At 45.1% G+C, this 13,966-nt stretch overlaps 1 protein-coding gene across 1 annotated transcript in view; it reads left to right on the top strand.

Moving 5' to 3' along the window:
- The window catches only part of PEX5L (peroxisomal biogenesis factor 5 like), a 241,238-nt gene that overhangs the window by 189,062 nt on the left and 38,210 nt on the right, over window positions 1-13,966 (top strand). Inside the window, exons 3-6 of the mRNA XM_084842080.1 lie at window positions 666-777; window positions 8,478-8,687; window positions 9,338-9,464; window positions 12,547-12,643. Of these exons, the coding sequence (XP_084698206.1) occupies window positions 666-777; window positions 8,478-8,687; window positions 9,338-9,464; window positions 12,547-12,643 (546 nt within the window). The remainder of the gene's footprint in view (window positions 1-665; window positions 778-8,477; window positions 8,688-9,337; window positions 9,465-12,546; window positions 12,644-13,966) is intronic.

Genomic DNA, 13,966 nt, shown 5'->3' with positions numbered 1-13,966 from the left:
TCCGATTTCCCAAATTTGAGCAAATTTGCACTTGTGAAAATGCGCAAATTCCTCCAAAATGTGCATTTTCATGCTTTAGCCTATGGGGAAAATGTGCATTTTCGGCTGGTATTTTTTTATTTTATGTATTTTTCTACAATGAAATTTGTGTAAAATTCTGGAAAGTAAAAAACCAGTCCACAAGTCCACGGAATCTGTGCAACTCGGGAAAAGCTGGTCTGTTATGGAATCCACTGGTTGGATTCATAGAAATATGAACTCATTTGATTCCACTGAGGATTTCTCTGACATCCCTGGTTACAACCCTGACTGACTAGTCACCAGGCAGTACATAATAAATAAATACGAAGAGGCAAAAGTATCTGCTAGCTACCAAAACATCACACTAAACATGGATTCATTCAATCCCCAAATCATGTAAGGCATGCCTTTTGAAGTCTGAATCTAATTCTATCCTCCAAAAAAGAAAAATATCATGCAACGCTGAAATCTAAAGTTGAGTGTAGGTATTGCCTGACAGCATCTTATTTTCATTTGCTGCCTCACACTCAATGGCTATCTCCATTTTGTTTTGTGTTTTTAAAAACATTCTTAAGCATATTTAAGACATTTGACTCATGCACGTGAACACACACAGACCTCTCCTTTTGCTTCTCTGTCACTAGCTGGTGAATGAGCAACAAGAAAGCAGACCTCTCCTGAGCCCCTCTATCGACGACTTCCTTTGCGAAACCAAATCAGAAGCTATTGCACAACCTGTGACGTCAAATACAGCAGGTAATGGAATTTTCTGCTGCTTTCATTCCCATGCAAAGTAATTCTCAAATGTTGTCCAACATTCCACTGTTTCCCTGACCCACCGTCCTTCAGAAGCCCCCTTAGGGCAGTATCTAATGCTGCCCACATGCTAGCAGGGCCCACTGCTGGCACAACAGAAACTAGTGCTTCCTAAACAACCCCAGAAATAAACAGATACACTTATTTCTGGAACTGGGCAGATCAGCAGAGGTCACCAAAGGGAGCAATGGAACCAATTACCTAGGGAGGTGGTAGGCTCTCCCACACTGGAGGCATTCAAGACGAGGCTGGACAGCCGTCTGTCAGGGATGCTCTGACTTGGATTCCTGCATTGAGCAGGGGGTTGGACTCGATGGTCTTGTAGGCCCCTTCCAACCCTACTGTTCTATGATTCTATGACCTGTCCGGTTCCGTAAATTATCATTTGTACTCATTTCTGTGGTTGCTATAGGAAGCATTAGTTTCAGTTGCACTAGGGGTGGGTCCTACAGGTGCAACAGAACTAACAAAGGCACAGCAGCAGTATTGAATATTGCCCTTACTATATAGTTATGACTATCCAGCAAAATCCTAATAAAAAGCCATGCAGATTTTTTGTAAAGGAAAACATGGGGGTGGGATATCATGGCTTAATTGCTGGTCAAGCTGCCCCAGCAGAGGGGAAATGAGGCCGTTGCATAGCATCCTTTGGACCTACTTTAAGCTCTCTTTCTTCTCCGCCTGTATCCTGACTCCCATCCTTCCACCATAGTCCCCATTTACCTGTATCTTCCTCACTTCCATTTTTATCTTGACCTAATCTTCTCATTTCCAGGTATTTATTTACTTAGTATGTCCACTGCTGCCCAACGTTTTGTTTTGCCAGCTTCCTAGTACCCATCAGTTCATCCTTCCAGTGCCACTGACCAGCTACCTTCTCCCCCAGTGATGTAAAGTCTCCGCATTAAAAATGTAGCCTTATTTCCAGAGATTTTGGAAACCCACTAGCATGCAATTCAACTGGCCTAAAAAAAGAAAAAGAAAAAAGGACTGGAGATAAATGTGCTATGGATAGGAATTTCAATGGCTTTTAGCAAAATGGTTGGGCACATCAGTTGAGGGGCTAGTTATCATCCTTAGGATGTCTTTAAGTATTAGAGTTTTGTGCCATTTCCCACTCCTGGAAGAGCTTTAATTGGTGACTCTTTGATTCTGGGCTGAATGCATCATTTGTCCTACGTAGGAAGGCAGCTCTTATGCTAAGTAAAAAGCACTGCTGCTTTCAAGAATTCAAAGTAGCCACAGGGGAAGTAGCAGCAACTTTGAGGACTGCACAGTCAGCACACTGACATAGGGCTGCTTAACTTAAGCTCCTATACAATAAGTCAGGGCCAGGCTGGGGAAGGCTACCATATTATTGGCCAGCAGAGTCACTTCTAGAAGAGGGAAGGGCAGGGCAGGGCTGGCCCAAGACATTTTTCTTCCATTTTGAACCAAAGAACAATTCCATGTACAAAAGCTGACTGGGCTGGCAGATGAATCTGGCACACAGGTCTGTCCTCTAATACCTTGCTGCCACTGCCCAGCATCTGCTGCCTGAGGTGACTGCCTCACTCTGCCTAATGGTAGGGCCAGGCTCTGCTTAGTTGCAGTGTACATACTTTGATTGCAGAAAGTCCTAGGTTGAATTTGTGTATTGATTGTTTTGTTTTCTGCCATGAGAAGTGGCACTCAGTTTGGCTAATGGCACTCAAGGCCATTGCTCAATTTCCACACTTAGTTCCCAGTATTTCCATGGAAGGTTGGGAAAGACCCCTGTTTGAAACCCTGGAAAGCCACTGCCAATCAATGTATACGATATTCAGCTAAATGCACCAATAGTCTGACTCGGTATAACGTAAGCTCTCTGTGCTCCTCAGGAAATGCTTTGATTTTCATTTAGCTCAGTGTGGTAGAAACTTTTATAAGGAGGCTGCCTTATAACATGCCAGACTATTTGCTCATCTAGCCAGGTATTGTCTGCTCTGATTGGCAGTGTCCCCCCTGGCAGAAGTCTTTCATGTTACCCACTACCTTTGAACTGCAGATGCCAGGGACTGAACCTGGGACCTTCTACAATTGAGCTATGGCCCCTCTCCCTTTGATCAGTTGAGACAGAGGTTTATAAAATTATGCATGGCGTGGAGAAAGTGCTAGAGCCCAATGGGGTCATCCCCTGAAGCTGAGTGGTGAGAGATTCAGGACAGATGAAAGGAAGGGCCATCACACAGCACATAGTTACGTTATGGAATTGGTTACCACAAGATGTAGTGATGACCACCAACTTGCATGGCTTTAAAAGGGAATTTGACAAATTCATTGAGGATAAGGCTATCAATGGCTACTAGTCATGATGACTATATATTTTACCTCCAGTATCAGGGGCAGCACGCCCCTTATGCCAGTTGCTGGGAACAGGAGTGGGAGTGCTGCTTGTAGGCTGATGTCCTGTTTGCGCTTCCCATGGGCATCTGGCTGGCCATTGTGTGAACAGAATATTGGACTAGATAGGCCTTTGATCTTCCTAGTCCAGCATGGCCCTTCTTATGTTCATAGGTATTTACTGAATTGAACAAATAAAGATGTTTAGGCAGCATCAGTAACAGAAGCTTATTTGCATGATGTTAGGGCATGATTAATTAACCTGCCCTCGTGGCCATCACTGGAGAAATAGACACTTGTATTTTTGATACATAGCCAATATAAAAAATTACCCTGAAATCTAAGAATCCCGTTGTCACAGCTTGAGCTGACACACTGGTGATCCATCCAGCCCAGTATCTGGTTTATGACCAAAAAAAGGAGATGCCATAAAACGTTATATCTTCCTCCATCCTCTGTCAGTCACTCCCAGTTTTTTTCTAACAGCCCCAGAGGTTTTGGGGATGTCTTGAAGATGACCTTTATATCCTCTTTTCTACTTAATAATTGTCAGTGCCTTTCATGAGCTTGTCGAAATCCTCTTGTGAGCCATGTATATGCCAAGATGGCTAAGCCACACTGCCACAGATGTTTCAGACACTTTAAAGTTGAACAGGGTGGAAATAAACTTGTCGCAAAGCCGTTAGGGTAGCAGCCTCCAAATGTCACCCAAAAGAATAGCATGCAACCTCATTTATCGGAATGACACTGGAGCCAAGGGAGTGAGGAAATAACATCAGTGGTTTCTATCTACACAGATCTTAAGTCCTGTGTCATTGTTGCTGCTAGAGTGCAATCAGAAGCATGTCTACTCAGAAGTAAATATGCATTGGAAGTAGAAGTAGGCTTAGCCCCCAGTAATTGTGCATAGGATTGAAATATTCAAATAATGACTTGCATGTCAATATCACGTCCCACATAGGTATTATACATACCTTTATTAAGGGCCAAACTACATGTTACATTAATTACTTAGTGTGTTGCTGAGCGTAATTGTATTTACTTTAGCATAACTGTGCATGGCCCCTATTTGGATTGGGACCAGCGTGCACCAAGAGGGGAGGATTAAACCTTCCCCCACCTGTTTTTCCCTCAGAATTACACACGCACACACACACACACTGGAGCGGGTGTTTAAAACAAGGGGGAAGTCTCAGTTTTAAAGGTACCCTGATAAAGATGGACAAAATGGTGATGGAGCAATGCCAAAAGTAGAGCAATGGCCAGAGTGGAAGAAGTTGCAATAGTCTGTCCAAATCACTGTCCTTGGTGCTAAGAAACATCATTTGTAGGATTCATACATCTTTATATGTTACTACACTTGAAGACTGATCCTATGTATGTTTACATAGAAAGAAGTAAACATGTGATACCCAGTAAATGTGCTTAAGATTGCAGAAATAGACCCTGATCCAGCTCTAGTCATGCTCAGGTGCAACAACTAATGGCACTGTATCTCAAGATCAAGATATGAGAGATGCAAATCCCCACCTGCCTCAAAAGATACATCCAACTGGTTGCATGGGACCCAGATGAGCATTGCAGTGTGGGTGCTTGTGCACGGCTGCATCCACATCGCCTGCACCTGCTCAGATTCCCCTTGTTGGACTGGGGCATTGGGATCCACAAAATGAATGTGCGGCACATGTAGGGAAGGGCTCCATGCTCGTGAGCTGCACATTCTACTAGAGGTATACCCCAAGGATACAGAAGCTCAGGCTTCAGGGCCAAACCCGGCCCTCCGGAGGTCCCAGTGTGGCCCTCCTGGGTTCCTGACAAGGCCACGCCCCTTCCCCCAGCTAATCAAAGATTAGCAGGGAAGTAAATGAATTTTTAAATGAATTGGAAAGCATCAGTGTAAAGAGTTAGGAAGACTCAAAGATTCATGAAAAACCATTTCTTAGACTCCAAATGAAAACAAAAAGCATTGTGACCATTATGCATCATTAAATCTTCCATTTTATGCATATTGTTTTAGGGGTATGTGTGCATTAATTAGGGATGCAGGTATAGATAATCAGCCGGCACTAATGACAGAATCAGTGAATCTAGCAGTTTGAACTGATGCACAACATTTTTATCTTATATTTTGCTCTCACATTCTCTGGGATTGTTTTATACATTTTCTGAATTAAAAGAAAACACCCAGCCAGAAATCTTTGGGCATAATCCAAAGCCAAATTTAAGCACTCTTAATTCCCAGTGATTTTAATGGAATTGGGGCATTGGAATCCACAAAATGAAGGGCTCCATGCTCGTTCTGAGCTGCACATTCTACTAGAGGTATACCCCAAGGATACAGTACCTCAGGCTTCGGGGCCAAATCCGGCCCTCCAGAGGTCCCAATCTGGCCCTCCTGGGTTCCTGAGAAAGCCGCACCCCTTCCCCTGACCCCAACTACTTTCCCCCAACTACTGATAGTTTGGTGGTTTCCAGTTTCTGTGCATTTTCCCCCAATCTAAAAGGTTGTAATGCCTCTCCTAAGTCCCAGTTACTGGCCGTAAGAGATTTAAACTACAGTATGCTGGGGGGTGGGGGTGGTCCTGCCCCTTTCACCTTTGGCCTCACCCACCACTGGAATGAATCCCTTGAGAAATTCTCCAATGGCTGTCAGGTGAAAGAGGTTCTGCCCCCAGCGTATGCACCATGACAAACACAATGAAAATTGTCTCATGCCAATTATGCCCTTAAATGTCCAACAGAATGGCCAGCCAAAGGTAAGCCCTTGTGGGTGTCGTTGATTTTGATAGCAAGGTTAACCACACACTTTAAACCCTTCCATTAGAATCACTGGGAGTTAGGGGTGCTTAAATTTGGCTTTGGATTATGCCCAAAGATTTCCAGCTGGGTATTTTCTTTTAATTCAAAAATACATATATAAAAGAATCCCAGAGAAAGTGAAAGCAAAATTCAAGATAAAAATGTGCATCAATTAAAGTGGCTAGATTTACTAATTCTGTCATTAGTACTGGCTGATTATCTATACCGGCATCCCTAATTAATGCGCACACACCACTAAAATAATATGCGTGAAATGAAAGATTTAATTACACATAATGGTCACAATGCTTTTTGTTTTCGTTTGGAGACTAAGAAATGGTTTTTCATGAACCTTTGAGTCTTCCTAAACCTTTACACTGAAGTTTTCCAATTTATTTTAGAATTCATTCACTTCCCTGCTAATCTTTGATATGAAATTACAAACTGCCTACAAGGGAAATTGTTTGATAGTCATGGCTGGGGTTGGGGTCGGCATCATTGGGCACATGCTTGAGGCCCACACCCTAACAGGGGTTTCACTGTTGACCTCCAGACAACACTGTTGACCTCCCGCCTTGGTCCAGCTCTTCCTTCTCCGACTTGCTGTTGCTGCCTGTTCACCTGTGCTCTCCAAGGATTTGAACAGTGGCAAGAGAAAGGAGGTGAGGCAGGTGGCTACTAAGGAGAGGGCCTTTTCAGTGGTGGCATCCCAACTGTAGAATGCCCTCTCCAGAGAGGCGTGCCTGGTGCCTTCACTGTGGTCTTTTCAGTCCCAGGTGAAGATCTTTTTATTTTATTATGGCTTTTTAATACTTCAGGGTTTTTTTTAAAAAAAAGTTTTTGGATCTTTGCACTTCTTCTGGCTTTTATCTTGGTTCCTACTTTGGTTTTATTCTGTTTTAAACTTATGGGTTTATATTATGTTTGACTATGTTACTGTATTTTATGGTTTTAAGTTTTGTTTTGTGAACTGCCCAGAGAGCTTTGGCTAATGGGCAGTATAGAAATGTAATAAATAAAGCAAGGAGGAGGGGCAGCAGCCTCCACTTGCGTCAGGCCAGTTCAGACAACACACCGGTGGTTAACCACCCTGTGGGTGTCGGTCACATGCCGGCCAGATTTGCAAAATTACCCCTCCCTGGCACGGCTTGCTGTGATGTCTGAACCTGGCAGTGGTGGGTGGGTGGGGTGGTTAACAAACCACCCAGAACCCATGGCCTGTTCTAGGGCTGCTGCATGGTTTGTTAACCACCACCACCCCTCGCCGAGTTTGGATGTTACAACAAGCCATGCCAGTGAGGGGTAATTATGTAAATCCAGCCGGCGTGTGACCAATACCTGCTGGGTGGTTAACAGCCATCGTGGCTTATTAACCAACCTTGTGTCGTGCAGCCCAGGTCATCCTCTCCTTCTGGGAAGTAGTATGGATTGGGTCCATAAGGAGAGAGTAAATGAATGGGCAGTGGTGGCAAGGAACTGGGCAGGGAGGAGGACCCACTGCGGGTGTGTTGCCCTTGGGTCCAAAAATTCTGGAGCGAACACTTTTGATAATATAGATGAAGAATTGATATCGATGGTGGCTGCATACCTGCCCCTTTCCACCATCACCAGATCCTGAGTCCTCTGCCTATTATCCAGAGCAAATGTACAGGGAAAAAAAAGCATATGGTAGAAACTGCATGAATTGTACCACTTCAGACTACAGATGGGGGATTACAATTTTGAATGTTTCTGCTATGTGAAACAACAACCCCCCCCCCCGCAATCCCTCCCCCACTACACCGAGACAGTCCCAGGAGGGCTATACCACATGATTTTGCAGAATACATGGTTTGACCCTTCGTTATACTTATGGAAGTTCACATTTTTTTCTTGTTTTCCTCTAAAAGTGGCCAGAAGAGTGGTTGATTTGGATCAACAGGTATGGAAGGACATTTAACACCCCCCTCCCCAGCTGCTTCCCTGATGCAAATCATCGCCCTGGAGATGCTATTGCCTGTGAAGGGGAAATATAAACACACCCATATTGTGTTTGCATGCTTTCTGCTCTTTAATTAATATAAACTATTTGGGGTGGTGGTGCAATTTAGATCAGGGCCACAGTGTAGAGGAAAGGGTTAAACCCTGTTCCCTCACACACCACAGCCCCAGTGCAAATACTACTGAAGTTGGAGATGATTTATTTATTTTTTTGTTTGTTATAGAATTTTTAAAAACCACTCTACATTGGGAGATATCAGAGCGGTGTACAATAAATTAAAACACAAACTACAAAAAGTTACAAAAATCATGGATCTCCCCCCACCCCATGTCACATCTAGTTGGGCTCTCATTTTGACAAAGTTTGAGAGTATGATTTACGCTTAAACGTAACAGAATTCAACCAGTTTCTTCTTAAAACATTGGAAATACTACAGAGCAATGTCAAATGTGAGTGAGTTATTAAGACTTCTTTTTTTATCATGTTGGGTCTGTGATAGTTTTGTCAACAGGGTTGGATCTCTTGGACCTGAGTGAACCTGTTTCTCAAGCCCAAAGCAAAGCGAAAAAGCTGGAGAACTCCTCAAGAGGGGAAGGCTTAAAGGCCTCAACCCACAGAAAGAAGGCAGACAATCCAGACCTTATCAGTGTGGATGCTGAACAGAAAATACAGCCTCTCAGAGGACCTGAGAAGTCATCATTGGATTTAGGTACTTACCATCTCTTATTACTGCCTATGAGCCAACAATCAGCCCTGCTTGCTCTGCTCTTCTGACTCCCTTATTTTTATCAGGACTTGGAGGTCTTGCTTGACTACCAGGGCTTGAACCAGGAGGTGAGCTTGGGGAGCACCCAAATACTGAGGGTGCTTACCTCTTGGAAAATGAATATAAAGATACGGGTGTTTTTCTAACACCTGTTATCATGCCAAGGATCCTTACCTAAAGGCCATGGTTGATGTATTTTCCTGCTAACAGTAATGTGGAGATGTGGGGGTGGCATTTAAGATATTCTGAGGTGGTCCTACTTGCCACCTCCAGTTGATTAGTCACTATGTCGTAGAGTCTACAAGGAGCAGAGCCTTTTCTGTGGTAGCCCCTGATGCTCTAGATCTGTCTCCTGCAAGAGGCTTCTTCAGCCTCCTCCCTACATGCAAATGTATGGCTGGTTCTCAAACACTTTCCCTGGTGACAGCTGTAACACCACATTATAACAACAACACTGTACAGTTTGGACCAGTTGGGTTTTATAGCTATCAGAAGTGTTTCCTCTCCACCTTTGCTTGGTTTTAGAGGGAAAGGAATATATTTCTGAGCCACAGTTTCCTTGCAAGGTCTCATTTCCCTTTTCTCCTTCTCAGTCAATATTCAGGCACAGCTGGAGAAATGGGATGAAGTGAAGTTCCGTGGTGACAGAAGCAGCAAAGGCTTTCCAGCACCTGAGAGAAAACCATCATCTTCTAGAGCTCCATCGAAAGAATTTTTATGGTAAAACGTATTTCTTGACTTTTACAACAGGGCCAGCCATAACACTGGGCAGGGTAGAGCATCTTGCCTCAGCCAGCAGATTCTGAGTTAATATTAAAGGGCAAGAAACTGTCTATTTTTGGATTTTTAAAGCTCAAATTCTTTCTCTCCAGAATAGGAAGAACTTTGCGATTTTTGGTAGCCAGCATGGTGTAGTGGCTAGAGTGCTGGACTGGGAGCCAGGAGATCTGGGTTCTAGTCCCCACTCGGCCATGGAAGCTCACTGGGTGACTTTGGGCCTGTCACAGACTCTCAGCCCAACCTACCTCACAGGGTTGTTGTTGTGAGGCTAAAATGGAGAGGAGGATTATGTATGCCACCTTGGGTTCCTCAAAGAGGAAAAAAGGCGGGATATAAATGTAATAAATAATAATAATTGGTATTTTATTAAGAGCCGAAATGCTTACCCATCTGCACTAGCTAAATTCAATAGGTACAGCAATTCTCAGCATGAGGAGGTCTATGATGTACCTGTCCCCTTCAAGATGAGGCGCTTATCAGAGAAAAAGAGGTGGCAACCCCAATTCAGCACTCACATGGTTGAATACAGAGGGGTTCAAACCCAGACTTTAATGAGCTAAGCACTCCAATCGCTGGACCTGGATGGACGAATCTGGCCATTTCAGTTTTCCCCACCTTCTGTTTTTTAAATCTCAAGTTCTTTTCTTTATTAAATTATTTATTAAATTTATTAATCGCCCATCTGGCTGGTCACCCAGCCACTCTGGGCGATGTACAACATATAATAAAACAGTTTAAAACAATAAAATTCTACAATAAAAACATTTTCTAAAATACCCTAACCCACCCCAAATGCCCGCCTGAACAACCACATTTTTAATGCACAGTGGAAGCTCATTAAAGAGGGGGCATGGCGGAGTTCCCTAGGGAGGGAGTTCCACAGAGTGGGGGCCACCACAGAAAAGGCCCTCTCCCTCGTCCCCACCAGTCTAGCTGTCCTGGCTGATGGGACAGAGAGAAGGCCATCCGAGGCTGATCTTGTTAAGCGGCCTGTGTGGTGTTGCTGGAGGCTCTCCTTAAGATAGGCTGGGCCAGAACCATATAGGGTTTTAAAGGTCAAACCCAACACCTTGAATTTGGCCTGGAAAACAACTGGTAACCAGTGCAACTCCTTCAGCACTGGAGTAATGCGATCTTGCCGGTGGCTGCCTTTGATCAGGCGAGCCGCTGCATTCTGTACCAGCTGCAGCTTCCGAACCGTCTTCAGGGGTAATGCCACGTAGAGCGCATTACAGTAGTCTAAACAAGAGGAGACCAGGGCACGTACTACCGATAGGAGCAGATGGTCGGGAAGGAAGGGGCACAGCCGCCATATCAGATGGAGTTGATACAGCGCTGTCCGGCTCACAGCTGACACCTGAGCCTCCATGGACAGCTGGGAGTCCAAAATGACCCCCAGGCTGTGGACCTGGTCTTTCAAGGGTAGCCGTACCCCATTCAACACCAGGTCAACATCCCCCAGCCTCCTCTTGCCTCCCACCAAAAGTACCTCGGTCTTGTGACTCTTGTCAGGGTTCAGCTTCAGTTTATTCCGCCCCATCCAGCCACTCACCGTCTCCAGACATTTGGACAGGGATTCTACGGCCAACCTTGGTGAAGGTTGTCCCGAATACAGAGAATTTTGCAAATTTCAGAAAATTCTTATCAAAACCCAACTGAAACAAAATTCTCAGCCATCCCTACTCTGCATGCACTCCAGTGAGCAAATGGTGCTTCCTTGCCAGCAGGCTGCCCATTGGATTCAGGTTCCGGGCCAGCACCACGCATGCAAAGTTGATTTGCATGCCAAACTGAGAATAGTCTCCTTTCTTGACTTGGGAGCTCCCTGTGCATGGCGGAGTGGTCCCTCCGCAATGCAAAACGTGGCGGAAAATCTTAAAAGTAGATTGAGGGGGACGCTGTAAACTCTGGGCTAAGAACATCAGAAGAGCCCTGCTGGATCAGACCAAGGCTCCATCTAGTCCAGCATTCTGTTCCCAGAGTGACCAACCAGCTGCCCACGGGAAACCCACAAGCAGGACATGAGTGCAACAGCACCCTCCCGCCCATATTCCCCAGCAACTGGTGTACACAGGCATAGTGCCTCCGATACTGAAGGGAGCACATCGCCATCAGGACTAGAGGCCATTGATAGCCTTCTCCTCCGGGAATCCTCCTAACTGCTTAACGCTGCATTCAGGCAACTGCTACTACCACCCATCTATGAAGACAGAACCATTCTGCAGTCTCCTCAAGTCTGGACGTTATAACCAGTTGTGCTGAAAGTGTATGAACCGGCCTTTCTCTATTCACTGCTTTGCACCGAACAAGAATCGTCAGAAGCCATGTGCATAGCTAGATCTGTGTGTGCTTTCACTCACCACTGCTTCTCGAAGCATGGAAAGAGGGGACTTGTGCACCTTCCCTATGGGGTGATGCATGAATCCCACAGTTAACTGGAGCCCACAGACCTGGTCACAGGAGACGCACAAGTTTGTCTTTTGTACATCACTAGAAGCAGTGGAAAGCAGAGATGCCAGGACATGCATGCATCCACTATCCACCGCGTCTTGTAACATGCAAAGTGGTTCTGCGTGGATGTGTGTAGGATCAGTGGAAGCTGGCAGCTCCGATTTCAGTGGGGCTGTGATTCCATTCTGGGTTTTAGTCAGAAGGAGCCAGAACTCTGAAGGAGCTATCCAAGGGGCTGAACCTGCTTTGGGGCTCGGGTGCAGCACCTTGCATTGTTGTTGTCCAGTCGTTAAGTCGTGTCCGACTCTTCGTGACCCCATGGACCAGAGCACGCCAGGCCTTCCTGTCCTCCGCTCTCTCAAGTTCATAGCACCTTGCATAGCTCCTTTAAAATTCCGACTGGTTCTGACTAAACCCCAGAATGGAACCACAGCCCCACCAGAATCAGATCCACCAGCCTCCACTGTGTAGGCTCATGAGCCAAGTGCTTAGAGTGTGGGTGAGACTGAGTGTGCCTGTGCCATGAAGAACATCTGTTTCACTGTCTGCTGCTGTGCTGCATTCTTTGTAGGTCTGCGGAGAACAGGTCCCCGTCAGAGCTGGGCAGTGTCAAAACTGCATTGGAATCTGATTCAGCCTCAGATTTAGAATTAGCACCTGCACCAAAGGTGAGAGATCACAGTCGTTTGGACAAGCTGTGTGTTCAAGGCAACAAAAAACTGCCTCCATACCGATCTTTTTCAGCAAAAAAATAAAAATGTATAATTTCAAGTGTGTAAACAATCCACATAGAGTTTCCTAATTCTCCTAATATACTGAAAGGAGGTGGGGGGATACTGTCATTACAGGCAGCATCCTAGTGGGGGGGGGGGTTGAATTCACCTGCTCTTGTCATGAATCCCACTCCCCCAGGTGCTTTTTCTCCCAGACAAGTTGTGAGCGTTCTGCACATCCCTCCCTCCCACCTGCCTCTTCTCTGCTTTAGATTCCCTCCCCCACCCCACCCTTTTTACCTTTCGTACAAGGGTGGGGGAACCTCTTTCAGCCCAAGGGACAAATTCAGTTTCAGAAAAGATCTTGGGGGCTGCATTCTCTGTGAGCGAGGCCAAAAACAAAAGATGCAGGCCCAAAATACCAACAAAATGCCAGCATAATGTAGATTGAAACGCTTACTGCCAGTAACTAAGCCTTAGGAGTGGCATTTCCACCTTTTAAACTGGGAAAAAACAGCACAAAAGCCAGGAAGCCACCAAACAATATTTGGTTGGGGGAAAGGGGGTGGAGCCAGGGGAAACGGGGCATCTGGGAAACCCTAGAGGGCCAAATTTGGACCCCACGAAGGCTAGAGATAACCCTGGGGCTGAGGTTCCCCACCCCTGTATTAGTATAATCCACATTCTAACACAGGTGAAGACACCACCATGTCTGGTTAGACCATTAGTAAGCTCCAAATACCTGGGGCCACTCAATGTCCCCCAAGGTCCAGAGACTAAGGAATCCCACAAGGGTCCCAGTTTGAGGTCTTTGGAAACAAGCGTATTTAAATATCGATTCTGTGGGGAGGGAGGTGATGTCATAGTCAGTTTATTTATGTACCCCGTTTTCCACAAGTACATGATGCTCAAAGCGGTTCAGATAAAATAGACAACTTAAATACAATACCACAATAGCTATAATGTAAATAAAAAAGTTATAACACCACTGCTCTATTGAAATTCCACCCAGCAACAGTTCATTTAAAGTATATCAATGGTTGAATTGAGTATAAAACATTCCAAAAGGTCAATTAACAATATCCAGTACCAATAACAACAACATAATATCCACATTAAGCCATCCATTCAGCAGTTCATATTAAGAGACCTAATAGTGAAATACCTCGGCCAAATCAAACAAGCAATAGAAGTGGAAAAAGAAAAGTAACAAAATCGATCCACTCTGCAGTAGCCTCCAAATGAGGCCAAATATGCTATATCCCTATATGCCAGGAG

The sequence above is a fragment of the Heloderma suspectum genome, chromosome 3 (genome assembly GCF_057233095.1).
Source record: "Heloderma suspectum isolate Gila_16-S chromosome 3, 16-S_ref, whole genome shotgun sequence".
Taxonomy (NCBI): domain Eukaryota; kingdom Metazoa; phylum Chordata; class Lepidosauria; order Squamata; family Helodermatidae; genus Heloderma; species Heloderma suspectum.
Note: the sequence above shows the minus strand (reverse complement) of the source record. Positions and strands in the feature narration are given on the sequence as shown.